The sequence below is a fragment of the Trachemys scripta genome, chromosome 16 (genome assembly GCF_013100865.1).
Source record: "Trachemys scripta elegans isolate TJP31775 chromosome 16, CAS_Tse_1.0, whole genome shotgun sequence".
In the NCBI taxonomy this organism is placed as follows: domain Eukaryota; kingdom Metazoa; phylum Chordata; order Testudines; family Emydidae; genus Trachemys; species Trachemys scripta.
The window spans coordinates 29120939-29148565 of record NC_048313.1 but is presented as its reverse complement, the minus strand read 5'-3'; the positions used below and the strand labels follow the sequence as shown (position 1 = coordinate 29148565).

At 51.3% G+C, this 27627-nt stretch overlaps 1 protein-coding gene across 1 annotated transcript; it reads left to right on the top strand.

Annotated features, from left to right (window-relative positions):
- LOC117889040 (leukocyte immunoglobulin-like receptor subfamily B member 3) lies at window positions 1–27627 on the top strand. Its single transcript, XM_034792846.1, has 6 exons — window positions 1–263; window positions 2579–3073; window positions 10268–10375; window positions 10607–10642; window positions 22134–22424; window positions 25284–27627. The coding sequence occupies exons 1-6, from the start codon at window positions 146–148 to the stop codon at window positions 25409–25411; spliced, it is 1176 nt and encodes a 391-aa protein (XP_034648737.1). The 5' UTR covers window positions 1–145; the 3' UTR covers window positions 25412–27627.

Genomic DNA, 27627 nt, shown 5'->3' with positions numbered 1-27627 from the left:
GGGTGCTCTCCACAGAGACACAGACAAGCTGGGAGCTGCATGATGCTTGGCCAGGCTGACAGCCCCTGGGTTTCCTGGGTTTTGCAAAGCTTTCTGTTTACTTTGACTGTGCTAGATTTTGCCTGCAGATTAGAGACAGGGTGAGATGGACACAGGAACAGATGAGATATCGTCGACTTCCTGTAGCCCGGATGTTGGAGGAAGCGCTGAGGGGCCCCTCGCTGCCCCCATCATGGCGTCTGCTCTCACTGTCCTCCTCCTCGGTGAGTATCGGAGACAGCCAGGGCTTGTGTCCATGGGCAGGAGGGAATCTGAGACCAGGGAATGTGCCCATGGGGGGGATCTGAGACCAGGGCGTGTGCCCTTGGGGTGGGATCTGAGACCAGGCCATGTGCTATAGGGGATCTGAGACCAGGGAATGTGCCCATGAGGGGGTGGGATCTGAAATCAGGGCGCGTCCCCGTGGGGGAATCTGAGACCAGGGCATGTGCCCATGCTGGGGATTTGAGACCAGGGCGTTTGCCCATGGGGGGAGGGATCTGAGACCAGGACATGTGCCCATGGAGGGGAGGGGGATTTGTGACTAGGGCGTGTGCCCATGGGGGGGATCTGAGACCAGGGAATTTACCCATGGGATGGAAATCTGAAACCAGGGCATGGGCCCATGAGGGGAGAATCTGAGACCAGGGAATGTACCCATGGGAGGAGGATCTGAAAAAAGAGCATGTGCCCATGAGGGGGGAATCTGAGACCAGGGCGCATGTCCACATGGTGGGGGATCTGAGATGAGGACGTGTGCCTGTGGGGGGAGGTCCAAGACCTGAGCATGTGTCCATGGGATTGGATCTGAGACCAGCACATGCGCCCAGTTGAAAGGTTGGCTGTAGGTGTTTGTCAGCCTCACAACATATTTCAGTAGCACACACAGCAATGCTTCATAACTTCCCATACAATGATAGCACATACAGTGCAACAGGGCATGAATATTCAACAGATCAAGACTTTTAAAATGATGCCTCACAAGGCAACTTTGTACCCAGCCTACCATAATTCTATTGTAGTGGTGAATATGGGGGCTCCACGGTGCTACTTTGAGGTACAGATTGTCACACTGTGGTATCACGACGGCACGGCCAGGGCCTGGGCAGGAGGCCCGGTATCTGTGAGAAACAGACAGTGAACTTCCTTTCCCTTGCAGAGGCGGCTGTTTGTGGTGTCCCTTTGCCCACAGGGCGGGTAACTTATTGCCTTTAACCTTCCCCATCTTTTCCTTATTTTTTATGAGTTGCTGTTTAATAAATTGTATGTGCTCTGAACTCTATATACTGATCAGTGGGTCACGGAAGCATCGGGTGCAGGGAGTGCCCTGGAGTGGGGACACCCTTGCCCCTGACCACAACAAGACTGGGGGGTCGAGTCCCCAGGGATCCAGGGCCCAGCCTTGCCGGGGTTACGAGGACTCTGCCACACGGGAAGGAGGAAGGGGAGCCCTCGAGGTCAGGCAGGCCTCTGGGTAAGGGGAGTGGGAGCGAGGACTCAGATCCTTTCACTCGCCAATCCCACTGGGGCGTGTATAAGCCAGGAAAGTTCCCCACAATAGCGGGACCATTCCCCTGCTTACACTAGGAGCAGGGTCAGCGGCTGCCCTGCCCGCCCGTCCAGAGAGTGAAATGAACTGGTTCCTCCCTCCAAGTCCGGCTGGTCTGAAAACAAGCGGCTCTGCTCCGGTGACTCCCGAAGGAGCGAGACTTGGAGCCGGTCTTACTCCAGCTGTTGGCTAGGGTTACCATACATCCGGATTTTCCCGGACATGTTCGGCTTTTTGGGCGTCAAATCCCCATCTGGGGGAAAATCCCAAAAACCCGAACATGTCCGGGAAAATAGGGAGGGGCCGGTGCTGCTGGGCCGGGGGCCGGGCTGGGGCTGGCAGTGCTGGGCCAGGGGTGCTCGGCCGGGGGCTGGCCTGGGGCCCAGGGGTGCGGGGCTGGGCCGGGCCCGGCGGTGCGGGGCCGACAGTGCTGGGCTGGGGGCCGGGGCCGGCAGTGCTGGGCCGGCGGTGCTGGGCCAGGGGCCGGGCTGGGGGCTGGCGGTGCTGGGCCGGGGGCTGGGGGCTGGCGGTGCTGGGTGGGGGCCGGGGCTGGGGGCCGGCGGTGTGAGGGCCGGGGGCTGGCGATGCGGGGGCCGGGGGCTGGCGGTGGTTAGATCATCAGGACTTGGCTTTAGGGTGGGGGCTTTTTCTCACCGTGTCTGTGCAGCAACCAGCACCTCTGACTCCCAGCCCCCTCCCAATCTAACCACTAGACGCCACTCCCCTCCCAGAGCCAGGGATAGAACCCAGGCATCCTGGTTCCCAGACTGGGGCGGGGGGGATTAAATAGATAGATGGGTACAGAGGGTTGCTCTGGATTTTGGTCCTTGGGCAGTTTCAGTTGTAGCTCCCAGGAATCTCTGGGATCTCGGAGAGGTTCCTCTGGCTGGGTTTTCCCCAAGGACCCCCGTTTCTGGGACTGTGTGGCGAGAATGGGGCACAATGACTGTGCTGGGGTCTGTCTCATGGCCTGTCTCCTTCTCATGGTAGACCTCAAGTACCCCAAACCCTCCATCTCCCTGAGCCCCAGTGGGGATGTCGCCCTGGGGGGAGCTGTGACCGTCCAGTGTCAGGGTCGGCACCAGAACATGAGGTTCCTTCTGTACCAAGATGGAAACCCAAATGTGCTCCAGGACGCAGAACCTGCTGGGGACCTGGCTGAGTTTCCCATTCGCGACGTGAGCCAGAGAGATGCAGGGAGCTACAGCTGCTATCATCATGACAAAGTGTACCCGTTCACCTGGTCGCATCCCAGCGACCCTGTGGAGCTGGTGGTAGCAGGTGAGGGGCCCGGCTCAGTATCCCCGCTCCCAGCCCCACACCCAGCCGGACCCTCAGGGGCAAGGGCATGTGCGAGGGGGCAAGCTGACACAGGCCCCCCTGAATCAATGGGGCACAGAACTCCTCTGGGGAGCAGAGGCAAGTCCTCTGGCTGCGGGGGGGCACACAAAGTGCCCCTCCAAAAGTGGCCACATTTTTATTCCTGTGCACGCCCCTGATCAGGGGGTCTCTGCGCCAATGGGGCGCTCAGAGCCCTGGACCCAGCAGAGGAGATGCCCGGCTGGGAGGCAGGGACGGAATCACTGGTGGGTTCCTCAGCAAGGGGCAGCAGCAGCTGCTGGAGGTTCAAGGCAGAGGGAGGGGGGATCCCTGCCCCGGAGGAGCTGCAGAGCAAGGGGCCTTTCCCAGGGGGATGCTCCCCCCGCTGCCCCGGCTCTGGGGGCGCACAGAGGAATTGGGGCCCAGGGGCTGCCCAGCTGGCCCCGCCCTCGCCTGTGACTGCATTCCAGGGCTGGCTGTGTGATGCCCACCTGGGCTGGGGGCTGTTGGGTTCAAGACCAGTGGGAGCTGCACGAGGTGGCTGCTCACAGCTGTGGGGAGACCCCCAAGGATTCCCGGGCAGCAGAAGTGGGGGGAGCTTGACCCTGGTTTTGGATCAGAACCACACGCTTGTCAAAATTTAATTTTGAACTTGGAGAGTTTAAGGGTTAAAAATCAGTTACAGTGAGTGACCCATGACCAAGATCCTGACAGAAAAAGCCTGAAAGAATGTGCTTACAGAGAGGGTTGTATTTTAAGCAAAAGGCCCCAGAGCAGGAACTGAGAAATCGGTTAATTGGCAGTGATAAGGAAGCAGCCCCAGCGAAAATGCTTGCAGTGACAAACCGGCAGCTAGAACGTGAACAAAAGTGAAAAATAACTGATATGGAGGGAGAAGCTGCTGAAAGAGAACACCTGTGGTTTGAACATGAACAAACAATGGCAGATATTCGATTGCAGGAACTAGAAGCTAAGGCAAAAGTGGACAGACTTAAGCTCCAACTCAAAAGAATAAAGGGACAACAGGAACTGTATCATCCTGAAAACCAGCTCCTCTCAACAGCACAGATGGGGATAGAATCTCTCCAGTTTGTAACAATGTGGGTGTGTTGTTTGACTCTAAGCCGGTGTCTGTGTGTAACCAAATTTACCCCAACACGGCCCCCTTTTATGTAAATGCTTTTACTGTGAGCTCGGGTGAAGGTAACCCCATAACTTGTGTAGAGAATGTAAAAGTCGATGGTAAAAGCTGTTTAGGGCAAATTACAGACAGAAAAAACCTGTCAGCCTGTGATGGTTGAAAATTCATCTGTTAACCCAGAGCTGATTCTGGATACAACTAAAGCCCAGGAAGGAAGTGGTCCTGAATTTGTGTCTGCTGGGGATGATAACATTGCAACTAGGTTGCATCCAGTTGATGTCATAAATAGCTCCCAGAGACCAAGTGATTCTGGTGCTTCTATTTTGCCTGTTGCTAGTGTGTTGTTGGGTAAAGATACAACAACCTTGTCTGATCAGGGTGATATCCTAGCCAGGGCACAAGGAAAACACGAAGGTGATTGGACATTGTTACCCACTGACAGTGTAGAAACTTGGCACAAGGAAGAAAATGCTTCTAACCTGGTGACTATGAAGTCGAGCAGTTTACCTGAAAGGGGGTTTGTGAAAATCCTCGTGATGGGCCAGAGGTGATTCTGGATGGATGTGAAACTCAGGAATTTGGTGATTTGTCTGTGGTGCCAAAGTCAAGTTCTGGACATAAATAAAGCTCAGAGAGACCCTGTTGCAGTGCCCGATATTGCAGAGGGAACGGAATTTCTTGGTGAAGTCCCTGAAGTCTGTGAAAAGGAATTGTTTCCATTGACTCTGAAAGGGCCATTGTTGATAGTAAACAGTCTCTCTTCTGAGGAAAGTGTGTTGGTGCCGAGTAGGCAACGTCTTTCAAATGAAAATGAATCCACGGCATTTGCTTTGAAAAAATCCAGCGTGAATAGCTTTGAGGAGATTTCAGCTGGAATAAAAATGGTTAGGGAGTTTAAACAGCCCTATAAGCTTAACTAGCCTGCCAGGGAGACAATGGTGTTGGGACAGGACTGTCTCCATGGTGATTCTTTGAGTGAACAGTCTGTATCTCAGGTTCAGAGGGATGACTGGACAGCTGAATCTGCAGAGCAGGAGGACAGTTGTGCCGTTAATCTCTCGAGAATACAGGGGAAAGCAGGCAAACTCTCATCTCTAGGTATTTTGGAGATGTCTTGTAGTCTCTTAGTGGACCTGACATCTGATTCCATGTGGAAGTAGAGGTTGGTAAGGGAAGGACAAAAGAACCTTGAATCTAACATGGTAGTGAAAATGGACGGTATCTCTATAAGACAGGGTCCAGCCTTGGAATTGGTAAAGGTTGAGGATTTGAAAACTAGTAAACAAGCTACTGTCTGTGTTGATGCAAATTACCTGACTGTCTGGGGGGAGAGAGCTACTCCTCGCTTAACGTCGTCCCGGTTAATGTTGTTTCATTGTTATCTTGCTGATCAATTAGGGAACATGCTCGTTTAAAGTTGCGCAAGGCTCCCTTATAACGTTATTTGGCAGCCGCCTGCTTTGTCCACTGCGTGCAGGAAGAGCAGCCCGTTGGATCTAGCTGGTGGGGGCTTGGAACCAGGGTGGACCAGCAGCCCCCCATCAGCTCCCCTAAATTCCCCGTGCGGAAGCCGCCCTGCAGGCTATCAGTTGCTGGGGAATTCAGCTGTCCCTCCCCCCACTTCCGTGTGCTGCTCCTGCCCTCTGCCTTGGAGCTGTTCCCCTCCCCCCGCTCCTGTACCCCATCTCCTGTACCTTATCTCCACCGGGGGGGGGGGGACACTACAGGGCTCAGGATGGAGGGAGCTTGCTGGCAGCAGCTGCTGTCCTGATCTACTTAAAAAGACAAGGTACTTAGAGTGGGGTCAATGTATTTAAAGGGGCAATGCTCGTCTCTCTCACACACACACTGTGTGTGTCTCTGTGTCATGGACTCACAGGTCATGCTCACTCTTGGCCCCGTACGGTCCCTGGGGGGAACCCCCTTCAGTGCAACAGCCCTTCTCAAGGGTCCACTCTCTCTCGGAGGTTAAGCCCCTCCACCTCCTGGAGCCGCACCTCTCTGAGCCTTAGCATGTCTGTCTCTGTTGTGGGCCCCTCAGGGAGTCCACTTGCTCTGGACCCCGGGGTCTCCACTCCCAGAGGGAATAATGCAGCCCTGTTCTCTAGTCTGGAGCGAATCTTAGCCAGCATAAAACAGGACGGGTTATTGAGCGTCTGAACACAGCACAGGAAACACTCAGGGCCTCAGGCTTGGCCTCCCTCAGCACAGCTCATCTTAGACTTTCCTGCATCCAGGTGGGCTCTGCCTGCTCCCCCTCTCCAGCCCCAAGCCCCCCTGCTTCCCAGCTGGGCATCTGAGATCCCCGGCCCCAAGCCCTGCCTCTGTCCATTGTCTTCTCTCCAGCGAAATAGGGTCACCTGGGCCTCCACTGCTCTCTTCTGTCCTCTGGGTCCCCTCTGGCTGGAACCGGCTGGTCAGGTCACCGGGGTCCTGACCCCACAGCCCATTGTCCTCCCACTGGGCAGAACCGGCTGTGACTCCCGAGCTGGGCCTGCTGTTCACCAGGTCACCGGTCGCTGGGGTATCCATTCTCCAGGCCATTGGCTGGGGTCCCAAGTTCCCTCTCTGGTCCTCTGTAACAACAAACTCCCTCTCCCCTCACCTCGTTAAACCAGTAACACCCAAGGACACTGAACCCCACCCCCTCTGCATGCAACCCACTGGAAAAACAAGGAAAAAACAAGAAAATCCCGCACCTCGTCACACTTTGTCTCTCCTTCCCCCCCCCTCTTTCTCTCTCTCTCTCACACACACACACACAGGTTTGTGTCTCTGTCTCTCTCTCTCTCACGCTGTGTTGTAGAGTGTGAGGCTCCATTAACAACACTGTGTTAACCCCTGAGGGCTCAGCCGAGTGCTAGTTCATCATTTAGCAGTAAGGCTCCCTGGAAAATATCCCACCCTCTGACTCCACTACCTCAACCAAGCTTCACAGTCATCATTGCTATGTCCAGTTTTCAATTGTTTGTTTAAAACTTATACTGTGTGTGTGTGTGTGTGTGTGTGTGTGTGTGTGTGTATCTAAACTATAGTCTTTTGTCTGGTGAAAAACATTTCCCTGGAACCTAACCCCCACATTTACGTTAATTCTTATTGGGAAACTGGATTCACTTCACATGGTTTTGCTGAAAGTAGCATTTTTCAGGAACAGAACTACCACGTTAAGTGAGGAATTACTGTACAATGAAAGAAGACATGAATGTTCAACAGATCAAGACTTTTAAAATGATGCCTCACAAGGCAACTTTGTACCCAACCGATCATAATTCTATCGTAGTGGGGAACATGGGGGCTCCAGGGAGCTACTTTGAGGTACAGATTGTCACACTGTGGTATCACCACGGCGCGGCCAGGGCCTGAGCAGGAGGCCTTGAACGTGTGAGGAAGAGACTGTGAACTTCCTTTCCCTTGCAGAGGCTGCTGTTTGTGGTGTCCCCGTGCCCACAGGGCAGGTGACTTGTTTCCTTTAACCTTCCCCATCTTTTCCTTATTTTTTATGAGTTGCTGTTTAATAAATGGTACGTGTTCTGAACTCTATGTACTGATCAGTGGGTCAGGGAAGCATCGGGTGCAGAGAGTGCCCTGGAGTGGGGACACCCTTGCCCCTGACCACAACAAGACAGGGGGTCGAGCCCCCAGGGATCTGGGGCCCAGCCTTGCTGGGGTTATGAGGACTCTGCCACACGGGAAGGAGGAAGGGGAGTCCTCGAGGTCAGGCAGGCCTCTGGGTAAAGGGAGTGGGAGCGAGGACTCAGATCCTTTCACTAGCCAATCCCACCGGGGCGTGTATAACCCAGGACAGTTCCCCACAATAGCAGGACCATTCCCTCGCTTACACTAGGAGCGGGGTCAGCGGCCGCCCTGTCTGTCCGTCTGGACAGTGAAATGAACCGGTTCCTCCCCAAAGCCCGGCTGTTCTGGAAACAAGCGGCTCTGCTCCAGTAACTCCCGAGGGAACGAGACTTGGAGACGGTCTGACTCCAGCTGTTGGCCGCGGTCGCTCAGCCCCCGTTTCAATAGACAGGCCGGGTTTCATTCCTTGTCTGGGGGTTTAACCCGAAAGCTTTGCCTTTGAACGGCTGCTGCTGTGGGTTTGCCCAGGAGCCGAGTAGAACCAGGGGCTCGGTTTGAAATGACCCCCGGCCCCCGGCCTGTGTAACGCTGGTGAGGGAGAGAGTTTCCAACCCCCCTGAACCCTCTGGGCCTGTGAGACCCTCTGCAAAGAGCAGCTGGGTACAGGAATTTGTGGGGGGGGGGCAGGCCAAGGGTCATGCAGGGGAAGAGAATAGAGGGGAGCCAGGCTGAGGTCAGAGAGGAAGTGGGGACAGGAATTTGAGGGGACACAGAAAGGGGGTGGCTGGGTGGGTGGTGGAGTGCGACGGGACAGGCATTGGAGGGAGTTGGGAGAGGGAGTTGAGGTGGAAGGGGAATGGGGGCGAGCAGGACGGGGGATGGGGATGGAGTCGGAATCGGCGGATGGGGTGTGTGTGGAGGGCTTTGTTTTCTGGCTAAAACTCTGGCTGAGCTGGGGCGCCTCTGGCCAGCTTAGGAGAGGCGGGGAGCCAGGAGCAGGCGACGCCTCCCAGTGCCCCCCATGGCATTGGGGCAGGTTCACCCTGAAATGCTCACAAGGGGGGAACCCAGGCACCCCCCAGCCGTAGGGGGCAGCTTCCATTGTCCCTCCTTCCCCGCCACTGCCCTGCCCCCCTCAACCCACACTCCTCACCTCCCAATGTTCCCCCACATTCTCCCACCCTCTGTATTCCCCTGCTTCTTACTGCCTCTCCCTGTCTAGGTTGGCACAATTTCCCTGAGGGCAGCCTGGCACCAAGCCCAATGGGGACACTGGGAGATGGCGGCCATCTTCACTGATGGCGGGGGATGGGCATTTGAGGGGAAACAGGGCAGGGGAGAAGGGTGTGAGGACAGATGGGCTGTGGGGGGGCAGGGTGTGCGGGGGGCAGGCTTGGGGAGATTCAACGGGGGATAGGCCAGGGGGCAGGATGGGTGACAGGGGGCCGGATGGGGTGACTCTGCTAGACAGCGAATCCGGTGCTCATCCCTCTCCTGCTCTGTGGGGCTGAGAGCAGCTATGAGGGTACTCTCCTCAGCTGTTGGGGGGCAGCTGGTGAGCAGGGAGCTGGGAGATGTTAGAATCCCATTGGGACCATCGGCTGGGCTCCTGGCTGAACCATCTTCTAACTCTGCCGCCGAGTCATGTGAGAATGGATGGGTGACCACCACACCCAGGTCCTGGCTCCCAGCCCCCTGCTCTAACCACTAGACCCCACTCCCCTCCCGGAGCTGGGAATGGAGCCCCCTGACCCCCAGCTTTCTGCTGCCCTCTAGCCAATGGAATATAAACAAAACCTGTGTCACGTCCCTCTCTAGGGTCCTGGCCACATAACCACTGACAGTGTCTCCTCCAGCTCGGGGGCAGAGTCTCTGCGGGGCATTAGACGGTCCCTGGGTCTCTCCCGGCTGGTGACCCGTTGGGGGCCCAGGATGGAATTTCTCCATCCCTGATTTTCTTTTATTCCTCATTTAATTCACAGGCTGAGAAAATCCCCTTAGAGCCAGGCATTACAGTGTAAACCCGTCATCACCACTCAGCTACGGCTCAAGGGGCAGCAAACCCAGGTGTTCCCCATTGCACCCGCTCCTCACACGGTGCCACGGCTCGTGTCGCAGGTGGGCAGGTTGGCAGAGTTACAGGGAAGGCTGCAGAGTCAAACCCTCCAGCACTAGGAAATGCCACAATTACGGTTTCCTGAGCAATCTTAAATCTGCCCCTCATTCAGCTCCATTACGATGCCAGCCTTTAATTGCATGATCAGGTATTAAATTTACCTAAATGGGTCATCAGCCACTTGAACCCAGAATGAAAAGGGGATGGATTTTTCATGGAAATCGTGGTCAGTGGAAGATTGAAGACCAGACTCTGTGGTCACCTGGTTCCTAGCCCAGCCCAGTGCACCTTTCACAAGGCTGCAGGGTACGTTGAGGGTGACCTGTCCCCCCTCTCCACAGAGACACAGACAAGCTGTGAGCTGCATGACACTTGGCTAGGCTGACAGTCCCAGCGTTGGATTTTGCAGGGACTTTTGCTTTCTTTGACCGCAGTAGATTTCGCCTGCAGATTAGAGACAGCATGTGAGGGATGCAGGAAGAGACGAAACATTGTCGACTTCCTGTAGCTGGAGCCACCAGCTGAGTTCCTCATTCAGGGCTCGGTGGAGCTTGGCACCGGGGCGGTGGTGACAGCGCTGAGGGGCCCCTTGCTGCCCCCATTATGGCATCTGCTCCCATGATCATCTTCCTTGGTGAATATTGGAGACACCCAGGGCTTCTGTCCATATGGGGGGCGGGATGTGAGACCAGGGCATGTGCCCATGGGGGGATGTGTGACCACCAGGGCATGTGCCCATGGAGGGATGTGAGACCAGGGCATGTGCCCATGCGGGGGGGATCTGAGACCAGGGCATGTGCCCATGGGGCATGGAGGATCTGAGTCGCTCTGGGATCTGTTCACTAACAAGCCGTCTCCTCTCCAGGCTGCTGGCTGGCCGGGCAGAGCAGGGTGTCGGGACGTGAGTATCTGTGGGGCAGGGGAAACTTTAGTGTTCAGGTTGGGGAGGGGGTAAGGGGGAGAGGAAAAGAGGAGCTGAGCCCTGAAACTTCACCTCAAAAATCAGTTCAACCTCCTTGTATTGATCCCAGGGGACTGAGATCAGAACCTGGCCCTTCCCCCAGTGCAGTCCGGGGTGAGTCCTGATTGATGGGGAAGAGTGACCAGACCTCCCATTTTTAAAAGGGACAGGCCTATATTTAACCTTCCTGCAGGTGTCCCAACTTTTTCTTAAAAACAGGCAAATTATCCCGTATTTTCTGTCTCCCCCACCCCCCACCCCGTCCCACATCAGTACTGGCCGGATCCCTGCTCACCAGCTGCCAAGGGTGAGTTGTAGGACCAGTGGCTGACGACGGGGGTGGGTGTGCAGGGCTGGTGGCAGGGAAAAGATGCAGCGTGTGAGGCCCGCCGCTCCCCTGCTTGTCCATCAGCACAGCCCCCGCAGCACCAGCTCCTGGCCAGCAGTGCCCTGCCCTGTGTCCCATTTCTGTCTGGCAGGAGCTGCAGTGGCTGGTGGTGGCTGGTGGGTGCAGGCCGGTGCCAGGCAGCAGCCGATTACGTGTCACCTCTGCTGTCCAAACATTGGCCTTTACGTGCTCCCCCTCTGGCTGTCCTCTCCCTGCTTTACCCCTTCATCCCCCAGCCCCGCTGCTGCTCCATATCCCCCCGGCGGAGTGCAGCCCAACACAGTGCTGTGCAGAGAACCAGCCCCTGGTTGGAGCGCTCAGCTCACCCACACCCTGGCTGGCAGGCTCCTCCCTTCCTCCCCCCACTGCCTCTGGCTGGGCCGGCACCCTGGGAAAACCCAAGATGGGGAGGTGGGGGGAAGGGATTTCCAGCCTGTTCCCACCCTGAACCTGCAGACTCCACACCAGCCCCCCAGGCAGGGGCTTAGCACCCTCTTCACCCCCGACCCCCTCGCCCTGGGTCCTGCCCCCAGGGAGCGCGGGGCTGCTCGGTCCCCTAGGCACCTCCCCTGCTGAGCCCCGTCTCTGGCCAGGGTCACTGAGGCCCCTGCAGTCAGGTTCCCTGGGCCCTGGGGCACAATGCAGCCTTAGGGCTTAACCCCTTCCTGCCCGCGCTGTAGCTGGGGGACAGGAGGCTTCTGGGTTATGTGGGTGGCCAGCAGCAGCCTGGGGGTGTTCGCTGCCTTTCCACACTGTGCGGGCAGGAAGGGACAAGCTGCTTCCATCCCTGGTGGAGAGGGGGAGAGATGAGCTCAGCAAAGACACGGGCCAAGTCATCCCTCCCCCCCATGACGTTATGAGCGTAATATAATATTTCATTGGAAGGTGACAGGGCCAGAAAGAGTTAATTAACTCACAGATTGACCTGAACCATGGCCAAACTTTAGGAATTGGTTAGGAAAATATGTAAATAAATAAAGCTTTGAAATGCAAGTGTGCATTGTTAGAGAGAGAGACGGGTAGTGTTTGCTCAGGTCTTGTAATATAAGCAAACAAGTCTTGTCTATTGCTATAGCTTTAATTCAAAGATCAAAAAAGGAATATTAACATTTATAATGAAACTTGAGGGAAATAGTATTATTGTCTATATGTCTTTTTGAAGGTTGTGGTAACCTGTATCTGAACTGTTTAATGGATAGATTAACCTGTGCTAATTGCCAGGATGTTTGGGAGAAGGAGAGTTAAGCCTATTGTTTTCTCAGGCCGAAAGGCTGCTGGGAATGTATAAGAACCCTGGGACACAATCCTTCTTCATCTCAGCTCTGCTTTGGGTTTCAAGAGGGGGAAACCTTAAGCCACAAGGATTGAAATCCCCAGTCACTGACCGGAGTCACCCTGAATATGGACATTGGACTATAACCTCTGGACTATATCTCTAAAAGGACTTTTGGCAACTACAAGCTCAACTCTGCTATGTGTCTGAATCTCAAAAATTGAATTCAAGTCTGTATGTATATTAATCTTTTAACCAACACTCTCTCTCTTTTCTTTTTTAATAAATTTTAGTTTAGTTAATAAAAATTGACTATAACGTGTATTTTGGGTAAGATCTAAGTCATAATTGGACCTGGTATGTGGCTGATCCTTTGGGATTGGAAGAACCTTTTCTTTTATATGATAAGATGAGATTTTCAGTAATCATCATCGTATCGAACATGTGTGTCTGGATGGAGGCCTGAGGCTGGGCACTTTAAGAAAACTGCGTTGTTTGTATTTCTGAGTAACCAGTAAGGTGCTATAAAAGTGGTTTTGTGCTGGTTGGTAAATCTAAGTATTGGTAGATCCACCAGCATTTGGGGTTTGTCTGCCCCATTCTGTTTGCCGTTCACCCTAATTAAGTGACCTCAGCTGGCTCCCACAGGCAGCACCATCATAGTGGCGTAGTCGGCGGGATACACAGAACTAGGTCAATTAAGCTTTAGGTCAGAGCCCCATGCTGTCCAAATTTGAATGTTGGTATTGAGAGTTTGGTTAGTTAAGGAGCAGTTGCAATGGATGAGCAAAGAGCATATGAGGGCCTTGACAGAAAAGCCCTGGAAGATTTGTGTTCAGAAAAGGGGCTAAGCTTTAGAAAGAAAGCTACAAATCAAGAACGGAGAGATTGTTAATGGCCAGTGATCGGGAGGCAGGAGCACAGCCCTTACCTGAGGCTACAGAAACTGCAGAAGCCATTGGAATGCAAAAGGCAGCAAATAAACTGCGACTTGAGCATGAGCAGAAACTAGCAGATCTTCGATTGCTGAAAATGCAAAAAAAATAGCTAGATTAGAAAGAGAAGCTGCTGAGAGAGGGAAAGAAGCTGATGAAAGGAAGAATGAAGCTCAACAGATGCAACAGGAGATGGCCAGACTTCAGCTACGCGTATTGGAAGAGCAGAGAAAGTCACCACCGCCTGGTGCTCCACTTCCCCACTGCCAGGAAAAAAACTGGGAAAGGATGTGTCCCATCTACAATGATGCTAAGAATATAGAGGAGTTTTGGGGTACCTTTGAACGCCTCTGCAATCTGTACCAGATCCCTGATGATCAGCGAATGCCTGTCCTGCTGACCACACTGACTGGAAAAGCCAGGGAGGTATTTAATGAATTGGGGGAACAAAAAGCCTTGGATTATAAGCGATTTAAAAATTTTGTGTTAAGGCAGTTCAAGGTTACTCCTGATTCTTACAGAGTTAAGTTTAGAAAGTTTAAGGTGTCTAATGATTGTACTTTTGTAGAACGTGCTCATAAGCTGATGGGTTTTGTCGAAAAGTGGGTTATGGGAGCCAAGGCACATGGGAGTTTTGAAAAACTGCTGGATTTAATAACTTTGGAACAGTTCTTAGACATTGTGCCTGACCAGGTGAGAGCAGCTGTGTGTGATAGGGACCCTGAGTCAGTCCTATGGGCTTCAGAGATTGCGGATGCCTGTACCCAAAACAGGGCTTGGAAAGGGTGAAAATCCTATGGAAAAATTAATCACCATTCTCCCCAGTTCAAGAGAAGGGAAGGATTTAAAGGTAAACCTGGCACCGACTCTTATAAAGTTGCTCATGGGGTCCCAGAGGATAGAAGCTCTCACCCCAAGACTAAACAGGTTAAATGCTATCACTGTGGTGTGCTAGGCCACATGAGATCAGATTGCCCGACCCTGAAGGGCAGCCCAAAACCAGCAACCCCAAATGCCACGGCAAATGCTAATCCTGTTATAAACTCACAGGCAAGCCTCACAAAGCGCAGCGTTGGTGCCCTGTGTGCAAATGCTGTTTCTGTTGTCTCTAAAAATTTTAACCTTAAAACTCATATTAAAGCTATATATGGGGGAAATAATGCAGAGTTTATTAGCAGTGCAGAAGTGAATGGAGTATGGTGAATGGCATAAAGGAACATTGCAGCAGATATTACTTCGGTCAAAGCAAGTCTTGTCAGAAAGGAAGATTATTTGCCAGATGAAAGTGTAACTGTTGTAGCCTTATCTAAGTATTTTGTCAGGGTGCCTTTGGCTAAAATCCACCTTAAATGGAAGGGATTTGATGGCACCATGGTTGTGGAAGTAAAAGACACCATCCCTAAGGATCTTATGATTGGGAATGATATTAAAGCTATGTTCAGTCAAGTTAACATAAACCAGGCACAGAAAAGGATTAATCCTAAGGTTGTGTCTATGGGTATGTCTACACTACGGGATTAATCCGAATTTACAGAATTCGAATTTTGGAAACAGATTGTATAAAGTCGAATGTATGCGGCCACACTAAGCACATTAATTTGGTGGTGTGCATCCATGTACCGAGGCTAGCGTCGATTTCCGGAGCATTGCACTGTGGGTAGTTATCCCATAGCTATCCCATAGTTCCTGCAGTCTCTGCCGCCCATTGGAATTCTGGGTTGAGATCCCAGTGCCTGATGGGGGAAAAAACATTGTCGCAGGTTGTTCTGGGTACAGCCTCACCCCTCCCTCCATGAAAGCAACCGCAGACAACCGTTTCATGCCTTTTTTCCTGGGTGAACACAGCAGATGCCATACCACGGCAAGCCTGGAGCCCGCTCAGCTCAAGACAGCAGTCATGAACATTGCAAACACCTCACGCATTATTGTGCAGTTTGTGCTGAACCAGGACCAGAAAAACGAGGCAAGGAGGAGGCGGCGACAGCAGTGCGGCGATGAGAGTGATGAGGACATGGACATGGACACGGACACAGAATTCTCTCAAACCGTGGGTCCCGGCGCTTTGGAGATCATGTTGTTGTTGGGGCAGGTTCTATCCGTGGAACGCCGATTCTGGGCCCGGGAAACAAGCACAGACTGGTGGGACCGCATAATGTTGCAGGTGTGGGATGATTCCCAGTGGCTGCGAAACTTTTGCATGCATAAGGGCACTTTCATGGAACTTTGTGACTTGCTGTCCCCTGCGTTGAGGCGCCAGAATACCAGGATGAGAGCAGCCCTCACAGTTGAGAAGCGAGTGGTGATAGCCCTGTGGAAGCTTGCAACGCCAGACAGCTACCGGTCAGTCGGGAATCAATTTGGAGTGGGCAAATCTACTGTGGGGGCTGCTGTCATGCAAGTAGCCAAGGCAATCATTGAGCTGCTGCTACGAAAGGTAGTGACTCTGGGAAATGTGCAGGTCATAATGGGTGGCTTTGCTGCAATGGGATTCCCTAACTGTGGTGGGGCGATAGATGGAACCCATATCCCTATCTTGGCACCGGAGCACCAGGGTACCCAGTACATAAACCGCAAGGGTTATTTTTCAATGGTGCTGCAAGCACTGGTGGATCATAGGGGATGTTTCACCAACATCAACGTGGGCTGGCCCGGAAGGGTTCATGACACTCGCGTCTCCAGGAACACTACTCTGTTTAAAGGGCTGAAGCAAGGGACTTACTTCCCGGACCAGAAAATAACCGTTGGGGATGTTGAAATGACAATAGTTATCCTTGGGGACCCAGCCTACCCCTTAATGCCATGGCTCATGAAGCCATACACAGGCAGCCTGGACAGGAGTCAGGAGCTGTTCAACTACAGGCTGAGCAAGTGCAGAATGGTGGTGGAATGTGCATTTGGCCATTTAAAAGGTCGCTGGTGCACTTTACTGACTCGCTCAGACCTCAGCCAAACCAATATCCCCATTGTTATTGCTGCTTGCTGTGTGCTTCACAATCTCTGTGAGAGTAAGGGGGAGACCTTTATGGCGGGGTGGGAGGCTGAGGCAAATCGCCTGGCTGCTGATTACGCGCAGCCAGACACCAGGGCAATTAGAAGAGCACACCAGGAAGCACGGTGCATCAGAGAAGCTTTGAAAACCAGTTTCATGACTGGCCAGGCTATGGTGTGAAAGTTCTGTTTGTTTCTCCTTGATGAAAACCCGCCCCCTTTATTGATTCATACTCTGTAGGTAACCAACCCTCCCCCTTCGATCACAGCTTGCTTTCAAAGGAAATAAAGTCACTATCATTTTAAAATTATGTATTCTTTATTAATTGATTATAAAAAGAGGGAGAGNTCTGTGCAAGCAGTTTGCTACAACTGAAGGGTGTAAAAGTGAGTTAATCCAGGAAGTTGCAGTTCCTAACAGCCAAAAAATGTCTGTTGTAAATGGATCCACTGACTTTCCTGTTGAAAGATCCAGTGTGGATAGTTTTGAGAAGGTCTCAAATGAAGTAAAAGCTGTTAAGAAAGTTAAGCAGCCCTATAGCCAAGTGGCTGTTCGGCCAGCGTGTTGGGAAGACAATGGTGTTAAAACAGAAATGTCTCCATGCTAATTCTTTAAGTGAGCAGTCTGTGCTTCAGGCCTTGGCTACACTTGCAGCTGTACAGCGCTGTGAGGTAAACCTGTCTTCGTACAGCTGCGTAGGGAAAGCGCTGCAGTCTGTCCACACTGACAGCTGACAGTGCAGAGGTGTGGCCACACTTGTAACATTTGCGGCTGTGTTGGGAGCGGTGCATTATGGGCAGCTATCCCAGCATTCATGTGGCTGCAACGTGCTTTTCAAAATGGAGGAGGTGGGGTGGATTGTGACAGGGTGGGTGGAGAAAGAGTGCTTTTTGGAGCATGTCAGCTCTCTATTTTGCAAGTTCCGAACTCCCGGCCCCCTGCTCATTCATTTACTCACTCAAAGCAAGCTGCAAACTGTTTGCTTTTCTCTGCGGTACGAGCTTTGAAACCGGCACTTCCGCATTCCTGCAGCCGGTCACAACAATGGAGAGGATTGGCCACTTGACAAGGTGATTAGTACAGCGCTGCAAGCGTTTACACTCACACCCGTGAGTCGTAGCCACTCCGCTGCGGCTGTTATTCCTCTCGGAGATGTGGAGTACCTGCAGCGGTGTACCCAGGGAGATACAGCCCTGTAAGTGCCCTGCCAGTGTGGACGGGGAGTGAGTTACAGCGCTGGGGGAGGCTTTACAGCGCTGTAATTTGCAAGTGTAGCCAAGGCCTGAGGGTCTGAGGACTGATTTGGTTACTGGTGTTTCAGAGCAGAACAGTTTTATGGCTAAACGCTTAAAAATGCAGGGGAGAGCAAGCAAACTCTCACTCTCAAACTCTTTGGATTTGTGTGGTATCTCTGTAAAACAGAGTCCAGCCTTGAAATTGGTAGCAGCTGAAAATCTAAAAGCTCGTGTTTGTGTTAATGCAAATTACCTGGCTGACAGGGAGAAGAAAAATTTGCTAATAGCTGTTAGCAAAGAAAGCCCACCCCATCAGCCAGTAAAGTCTGTTGAGGAAGAGAAATCAGGGTTTAATCCTTCAGGACAAGAAAAATAAAAAACAACTTAATTTTGCAAAGGGAAGCCACAGGTTAATTCTAAAAGGCCCAAACCCCAATGGTATTAAGCCAAAAGTGTGACATGACAAAAATAACTGTAAACAAACAAAAAGAACGAGGAGTACTTGTGGCACCTTAGAGACTAACACATTTATTGTAGCATAAGCTTTCGTGGGCTACAGCTCACTTCATCAGATGCATGTAGTGGAAAATACAGAAGGAAGATATATATATATACACACACAGGGAGCATGAAACAATGGGTGTTACCATACACAGTATAAGGAGAGAGATCAGTTAAGGTGAGCTGTTGTCAGCAGGAGAGAAAAAGAACTGTTTGTAGTGGTAATGAAAATGGCCCATTTCCAGCACTTGACAAGGAGATATAAGGAACTGGGGGGCAGGGGGGGCGGAATAAGCATGGGTATTAGGCCCAAAAGTATGGAGTATAGAACATTGTTTGGCCAGCTTAGCCAAAGTCAGGCTAACAGTAGTTGCTGGGCCATTCCTGCCTCCCTGTAAGACCTGAGAGCACTCTTGCTTAAGCTGCAGGGGATAAGATAGGAGGTGGGGGCCGCATTCTTGTACCAGATGTACTAGGAACAATTTGTTTGAACAGATGGAGACTCGAAGTCCCCACTCCCTGTTTCTGTTCTTTATCTGTACCTAACTCCCCCTTTTCTCTCAGCCTCTGGTGCATGACGAAGAAGCTGATAAGAAGCTGCTGAGGCATCATGAACTGTCTGTACTGTCAAAAAGACAGATCTGTATGAATATTAGAAGCTTTTAACTAGTAAAGGGGGGTTTCATAGAATCATAGAATATCAGGATTGGAAGGGACCTCAGGAGGTCATCTAGTCCAACCCCCTGCTCAAAGCAGGACCAATCCCCCATACAGATTTTTGTCCCAGATCCCTAAATGGCCCCCTCAAGGATTGAACTCACAACCCTGGGTTTAGCAGTCCAATGCTCAAACCACTGAGCTATCCCCCCCCCCTCATTGGGGGTTTTAAGTTGCTTAACTATGACGCGACGGAACTGTCTATATAATCTCACTAGTTGTAATCGTGGCTGGTTCTCTCCGGAGACGGGCCGCTCTCTATTGTTGTGTGCACTCTTCAATAAAGAGCTTGTATTGGATCTTGCTGGTGTTGCCTGTCTCTCACTCTGCGGTCAGACAACGAACCTTGCCGTCTGGGTTAAAAAGTCCCTGACATGGGGAAATAGTTTTACTTTGTGTAATGGCCCATCCACTCCCCGTCTTTATTCAAACCTAATTTAATGGTGTCCAATTTGCAAATTAATTCCAATTCAGCAGTCTCTCAGAGTCTGTTTTTTGAAGGTTTTTTGTTGTAATATTGCGACTTTTAGGTCTGTAATCGAGTGGTGCCACAAATACGCCTATTCTTTTTGCGGATACAGACTAACACGGCTACTACCCTGAAACCTGTAAATAAACACTTGCAATGGATTTGTTGTTATTGCTAATGGTAAATTTTGTAACTAATGTTTTGCTAATACCAAGATTTGTAAAGATGTGCCTAATCTTTTGAAAAATCCCTTGAACATGTTAAAAGTAATACATAAAAACACGCCTTCTGTTAAAAGGCCTTGTAATGCTAATGTTGCACTGTTAGTGCCCGTAAACAGTCTTCAAACTTTTCACAGGAGAAAAGACATTCCAGACCTAATGTGCTATATAAAAAGAAAAACGAAGGCACACTACCATATTGCTTTCATGGCTAAATGCCAAGATTCCTGTACTATGAAGAACATTAATATCTACATTAACTTGTAGAGCAGATCCAAACCACTATTGTGCTAACCAAGTTTTACCTGAAGTTTGTAAAAAGATTCAATCATGTTATTGAACATGAGTTGGGTAAACCATTTCTGTTATACACTGATATGGCTTCTAACCCAGTAAAAGCTGTAGTGAGATAGAACCCAGGATGGGGAGCTCTTGGGGTGCAGTCAGTGATGTTTGTGTCATCCCTTCCGGCATCAATTTTGCGTTGAGGGTGTGATGTTATGAGAGTAATATAATATTTCATTGAAAGGTAACAGGGCCAGAAAGAGTTAATTAACTCAGACTGACCTGACCCATGGCCGAACTTTAGAAACTGGTTAGGAAAAGATGCAAATAAATAAAGCTTTGAAATGCAAGTCTGCATTGTTAAAGGTAGAAGGGGAGGTGTTTGCTCAGGTCTTGTAATGTAAGCAAATGAGTCTTGTCTATTGCTATCGCTTTAATTCAAAGATCAAAAAAGGAATATTAACATTTATGATGATACTTGAGGGAAATAGTATTATTGTCTATATGTCTCTTTGAAGGTTGTGGTAACCTGTATCTAAACTGTTTAATGAATAAATTACCCTTTGCTAATTGCCATGATGTTTGGGAGAAGGAAAGTTAAGCCTATTGTTTTCTCAAGATGAAACGCTGCTGGAAATGTATAAAAACCCAGGACATGATCCTTCTTCATCTCAGATCCGCTTTGGGTTTCAAGAGGGGGAAACCTTAAACCACAAAGATTGAGATCCCCAGTCACTGACTGGAGTCACCCTGAATATGGACGTTGGACTGTAACCTCTGGACTATATCTCTAAAAGGACTTTTGGCAACTACAAGCTCATCTCTGCTGTGTGTCTAAACCTCAAGAATTGAACCGAAGTCTGGCTGTATATTAATCTTTTAACCAACACTCTCTCTTTTCTTTTATAGTACATTTTTGTTTAGTTAATAAAAATGAACTATAGGGTGTATTTTGGGTAAAATCTAAATCATAACTGGACCTGGGTATGTGGCTAATCCTTTGGAATTAAAAAAACCTTTTCTTTTATACGATAAAATAAGATTTTCAGTAATCATCACATATCTAACATGTATGTCTGGACGGAGGCCTGAGGCTGGGCACTTTAAGAAAACTGCGTTGTTTGTATTTCTGAGTAACCAGTGAGGTACTATAAAAGCTGTTTTGTGCTGGCTTGGTAAATCTAAGTATTGGAATATCCACCAGCATTTGGGGTTTGTCTGCCCCATTCTGTTTGCCGTTCACCCTAATTAAGTGACCTCAGCTGGCTCCCACAGGCAGCACCGTCACATCCCCTCCTCCTTCCTGGTGGCTGGAAGCAGCTCCCGTCCTTTTCCTCCCACACAGTGCGGAAAGGCTGCTGCTGGCCACATTCTGGTGTGAACCCTGGCAGAAATCTGGAGGCGGGGGCATGTGACCCTGAGTTTCCCTGCCACACACATGTTGCCTTGGGAAGACACAGCGTCAGGTACCAGGAGAGTCGGGTCCATCCCTGGGGGCCCAGCCAGGCATGGAGGGTGGAGAGCGCTGAGCAGGGAGGTTCGGATCGGTCAGTCACTCCCCCCCATGTGAGAGAGCGGTACTAGAGTGTGTGTGTGTGTGTGTGTGTGTAACCTCTCCCGGTGAGGAGGGGGTTAGGGGTGTGTGTGTGTCACCCCTCCCCATGTGAACCCTAAAGCCTTAAAGATAAGAAGGTAAATAAAAAGAATCCAGCTACACAGTGTTTCTTTTCAACAGGGGCTCAGTCACTTGATGTTAATTTGAAGGTTTGTACTGCGTAGTTCTGTTTGATTGCCGTGGAACTCGCTTGAAGATTAGTAACTTACTAGGTGTCCCATATTCAGCATAGGGAAATAGGGTCACCCTACTGGTGGGTTGAGATCAGAGCCCAGCCCTGCCCCCAGTGCAGTCAGGGGTGACTCCGGATTGACCATCATGGGGGTCTCTGGGCAGACGGTAAACTCCATGGGGTGTCACTTAACTTCCTTGTGCCTCCATTTTCCCTTGTCTGAATGACCATAATCATCCCTCCTGCACCTTGTGTCTGGTTAGATCGTCAGGACTTGGCTTTAGGGCAGGGGCTTTTTCTCCCCCTGTCTGTGCAGCACCCAGCACCTCTGACTCCCAGCCCCCTACCGATCTAACCACTAGACCCCACTCCCCTCCCAGAGCCAGGGATAGAACCCAGGAGTCCTGGCTCCCAGGCTGCTGGGCCCCGTTAAGGAGATAGACGGGTAGAGAGGGGTGCTCTGGAGTTTAGGCAGTTCCGGGCATAGCTCCCAGGAATCTCTGGGATGTCAGAGAGGTTCCTTTGGCCGGGTTTTCTCCCAGGGGGCCCCGTCTCTGGGACTGTGCAGAAAAGATGGGGCGAAGTGACTGTGCTGGGGTCTGTCTCATAGCCTGTCTCCTTCTCACTGCAGAGACCACCTACTCCAAACCCTCCATCTCCCTGCACCCCAGCAGGGAGGTGACCCCGGGGGAAGCCGTGACCGTCCGGTGTCAGGCTCCATACCAGAACATGAGGTTCCTTCTGTACAAAGATGGAAACCCGACCGCGCTGCAGGAGGTGGAGCCGGCTGGGAACGTGGCTGAGTTTCCCATTCGCAATGTGAGCCGCAGAGATGCAGGGAACTACCGCTGCCAATATAGCAACAAAATGGACCTGTCTGCCTCTTCGCATCCCAGTGACCCTGTGGAGCTGGTGGTAGCAGGTGAGGGGCCCGGCTCAGTATCCCCACCCCCAGTTGGACCTGCAGGGGCATGTGCAAGGGGGGAAGCAGGCACAGGGGCCCCCTGAATCAGTGAGGTTGCAGCACAGAACTCCTCCAGGGAGCAGAGCCAGCTCCTCTGGCTGGGGGGGGGGCACACAAAGTTCCCCTCCAAAAGCGGCCACATTTTCATTCCTGTGCACACCCCTGATCAGGGGGTCCGTGCACCAATGGGGCACTCAGAGCCAGGCTCTGCCCTGAGCCCTGGACCCAGCAGAGGGGACGCCCGGCTGGGAGGCAGGGACAGAATCACTGGTGGGTTCCCCAGCAAGGGGCAGCAGCAGCTGCTGAAGGTTCAAGGTAGACGGAGGGGGGATCCCTGCCCCAAGGGGAGCTGCAGAGCAAGGGGCCTTTCCCAGGGTGATGCTCTCCTTCCTTCCCCTGGCTCTGGGGATGCACGGAGGAGTCAGGGCCCAGGGGCTGCCCAGCCGGCCCCACCCCCATCCTGTGCCTTCATTCCAGGGCTGGCTGTGTGATGCCCACTGGGGCTGGGGGCTGTTGAGTTAAAGAGCAGTGGGAGCTGCACACGTTGGCTGCTCACAGCTGCGGGGAGAACCCCAAGGATTCCCCGGACAGCGGAAGTGGGGGGAGCTCAAGCTGGGGTGGTATTTTTTTGTGGTGGGGAGAGAAAGAAAACAGCCGGGGACAGCAGGCAGCAGCTCCTCCCCCGCCCCCAGTGCTCCTGGTGGAAACGGTGGAAAGAATTTGGAGGGAGGCTGCCCAGCGCCAGGAGAGAGACACCAGGAGCCACTGAGGTAACAACCGGCACCAGCAATGCAGGGACCCAGCGAGTGGGAGCCAGTGAAAAGGGACCCGGTGGCTGAGCTGTGTCATCGAAGGGGCCAGGCACAGAGCTGGCAGGGAGAAAGTCCCGTTGAGAAGGGACAGAGATGGCAGGAACAGGAGGAGGCAGACAGAGGAAAGACAGAGACATGAGGGGGAAAGTTAAAGGAAGAACCGGGCAGTGAAACACAAAGAAAAAAGAGTCTCTACGTTACAAAGAAATTGTTAGAAAACTGCAGGAGAAGTAAAACACGAATGAAACGTGACAGAAACCAGCTGTGAGCAAAGAGAAACGGGCGGAAGAAATGAGGAGGAAGTGAGCTGTAGTGAAAGTAAAGCAAATAGTACGGACAAAACATCCGCCCAGAACCTTCAGGGGCAGCGACAGGAAGGGAGAAGTTGTCCGAGATCAAAGGGACTCTAGATAAAGCAGTGGAGGGACAGTTGTTTGATTGAGAAGCCGACCCATCGCCTGGAGAAATAGCTGCAGGTATCTGAGCTGGAACTCAGAGCAGCAAACAGAGACGGCGCAAGGGGATGGCTCCAGACACAACAAACCAGCCTAAGAACAGAGAAGCGGCGAAGGGACCGTAGAGCGGTGGGTTCTGGCCTAGTGCCTTGGACGTTCTAACGCCAGATCCTGGTGCTCCAGGAATGTAAATTGTTGCCCAGGAAGTGGGTTGAATTCAGCCAATGGCAGTTACTGTCCAGGCGAGCTCAGCAATAGTTCCCAGTGTGACCCTACCCAACAGTTCCTGCTACACCAGCGAACTCTGATTCACTTGTGATCATTCCCCACTCAACTGATTCTCCTTCCCCAGCTGATGGAGATAAAATGCAATTGGCCTCTAGGTCCCCTCGGCCTCTCCTTGCCCTGCCCCAGCCACCCCTCCATGGGCTCCTTGCAGATGGATCCGCGCCATTGCCCTGCTGAGCGTGGGGGACCCCGTGTCTCTTGTGTCGCTAGCCCAGCTCTCTCGGTCTTGGATTCGGGGGAAAAGCATCCAGGAGACTCTCCCTGCAGGCCCCTGTATCGGCCTCATCACTGGGGCCGGGCTGCGGGGACGGGGCGCAGTGACCGTGCTGGAGTCTGTGTCTCACAGCCTGTCTCCTCCTGCCTGCAGAGCCCAGTTACCCCAAACCCAACCTCTCCCTGCACCCCATTGGGGAGGGTCGCCCGGGGGGAGCCGTGACCATCCGGTGTGAGTGTCGGTGTCAGGGAGCGAGGGTCCTTCTGAGTAAAGCTGGAGACCTGGCCGCACAGCACGCCACGGACCCCACAGGGGACGTAGTTGAGTTTCCCATCTGCAACATGAGTCAGGGAGATGCAGGGAGCTACAGCTGCCAATATAGCACCAAGTGGGACCCGCCCATCTGGTCGGAGCCCAGCGACCCCATGAATCTGGTGGTAGCAGGTTTGGGGCCTGGCTCAGCATCTCCGCTCCCAGCCCCACACCCAGCCAGATGCTCAGGGGAATCAGAGCATGTCTGGGCTGTTGGAATTAGCCCCCCCTGGTTTGATACAGCCCCATTTGGCAGACACACTCTCCTTCAGCTCTATAGACAAAGAGGTGTTCCTCCTCTGAAATCAGAACTGCACCCAGACCTGCTCCGCAGTGACTCCAGGTGTGAATGGCACGCTGGCTGAGGCAGGGACCGTCTCTGTGTTGTGTGTCTGTACAGCTCCAAGCACACGGGGGAACTGGCCAAAGACAGGGGCTCCTGGTAATTAATACGAGTCAGTAATGATTTTGGTTCTGGTTTCCGTGGAGCCAGGCAGGGACTGTATCTGTGCTTAGGGTCTCGCTGGGCTGATCCTCCCCATTCTGGGATCCCGGGGGCGCTGAGCCAGCCGAATCCCTGGGTCTTGAACTCTCCCAAAGGACGCCGGCTCAGCCCAGGGAAGAGCCGCCATTGCCGGTTGGGGGGAGGAGACGTTCCCTGTATAACTAACCACAGACCCCAGGGCTCCAGCTTTCTCGCCGCCACCCCTGACAGACGCTGGTTCTATTCCTGCAGGGAGAACTGACCCAACTCCGCTGGGAATGATGACGGCTTCCACCCAACCAAGCAGCGCGGGGCCAGGTCCTGTAACCTATAGGATTAGCCTGCTTGCTTGCATATATGTATCTTTTCTTATAGTTTAAGTATTATATATACTCGTTCATAAGCCGAATATTTTTGGTAAAAAAGTGACGCATCAAAGCGCGGAGATTGGCTTATAAACAGTGTACACCAAAATTTGATGATTTTAAACTCTATGTAATCATTCCCGTAGCTCCCATTGGCTGGGAACGGTGGACCGCAGCCACAGGGAACTGAGGGGCTCCATGCCTGCAGATGCTCCAAGTAAACAAAACGTCCCACCAGCGGCTTACCCTGACAGGCCGGGAGCCAAAGTTTGCCAACCCATTTATTGATGTCAATACTGCAGCCTTTTAAAGTTGCAAAGGGTTTGTTTAGTGGACTAGATTGGCTTGAAATGGACCTCATAAGTCTTGAGCCAATAGGAAAATATAACACGTAGAATCAATGGAATCTCTAATAAAATTGAAATAGCTTGATATCCCTACAGACTTGCCAATCTACAGGGCTGCTTTGAAATAAACAAAGAACAATAATAATTTGACAGTGATAAAGCAGGTGACATTCCTCTATAAAGTCCTACAAAATCTATAACTACAATAATAATAATCATCATCTATTTTCATACTAGTATTTAAAATGAACAACCGTGAAATCAAAAGAAAAAGGTCTTCTTATCACGCAGCGTTCAAACGTAAAGTTGTTGAAGATGCAGAAGCAAACAATAATTGTGCCGCTGCTCGTGAATTCTGTATCAATGAGAAGCAAGTAAGAGAATGGAGAAAAAATAAAACAATAAAAGACATGCCAAGAAACAAGGAAAAATGTCCAACGAGGTGCGCTTCATTTCCTGAACTAGGGAAAGATCTCAATAATTGGGTTGTTGAATGTCGACAAAATGGGTACAATGTCACTAGAACTGGAATTCGTCTGCGTGCTCTGCAAATGTCGAAAGACAACAAATACAAGTCAGTAAAGCCGTCAATGTTTGTCGCATCAGCGGGTTGGTGTACTCACTTCATGAACCGTCATGGTCTCTGTCTTTGTCAGCGAACAAAGATAGCGCAAAAGCTGCCGAGAGATCTGGAAGAAAAAAATCAAATCTTTCGAAAGGTTTATTATAAAATATCAAAAGGAATATGCATTTGAACTGTCACAAATAAGAAATATGGACAAAACACCAATGACATTCAACCTCTGGAGCAACAGAACGGTAACTGGTGTTGGTGAAAAAACAGTTTTAATTAAAACCACTGGCCATGAAAAAAATCCATTTTACGGTGGTTTTATCATGTTTGCCAAATGGATCAAAGCTCCCTCCTGTTGTTATTTTTAAAAGAAAAACCTTGCCTAAAAACATGAAGTTTCCTGCTGGTGTCATCGTACGTGCACACGAAAAGGGATGGATGGATGAAAGTGGGACTACTGAATGGCTGGAAAAAGTGTGGAATAAGAGACCAGGAGCACTTTTCAAGAAACCTGCTATGCTCATTTGGGACATGTTCAGGGCACGCAAGACGGATGAGGTGAAAAATGTGGTGAAAAATATGAAAACTCCTTTGGCTGTAATACCTGGAGGCTTAACTTCAGCTCTACAACCGCTTGATGTCTGCCTGAACAAACCCTTTAAAGACAGGCTACGCAAAATGTGGTCTGAATGGATCTGCTCAGGCATGGCGAAGTTGACAAAAGGTGGCAATCTTACGAAGTCCGAAATCAATCTGGTCGCCCAGTGGATCAAGGACGCGAGGGTGTCCATTCCCTCGGAAATGGTAGAAAAATCAGGAAAATTAGGAAATGCTGTATCAGCAATGCACTCGACGGGTCGGACGATGATGCCATATTTAATGATGACACAACAGAGGCTGATGATGAGAAGGAATCTGAGTCTGAAGACGACACTGCCAACATCTATGATGACAATGCAGGTGCAGCTGTGACTGAAGCCGAGTTTAATGAATTGTTTGGTGGATCAGAGAGTGATTCAGCCTTTGAAGGATTTTAAGACTTTTTAAAGTCTCATATTGTTCAAAGTTAGTTGTTTTAAATATCCATTTACTGATTTTAAATATTGACTATAATTTTGAAGGTGAATACACATTTGTTCAGTTATTATTATAACAACAACAGGTGTTTTGTTAGAGTACATTCAAATAATTCTAGCAAAACTTTTGAGGATTTCTTGTGATGCCAGCTTTTAAAATATAGCAGGGGCCAGAAAACTTTGGCTTCCGGCCCGTCAGGGTAAGCCGCTGTCACGTCAGGACGTTTTGTTTAC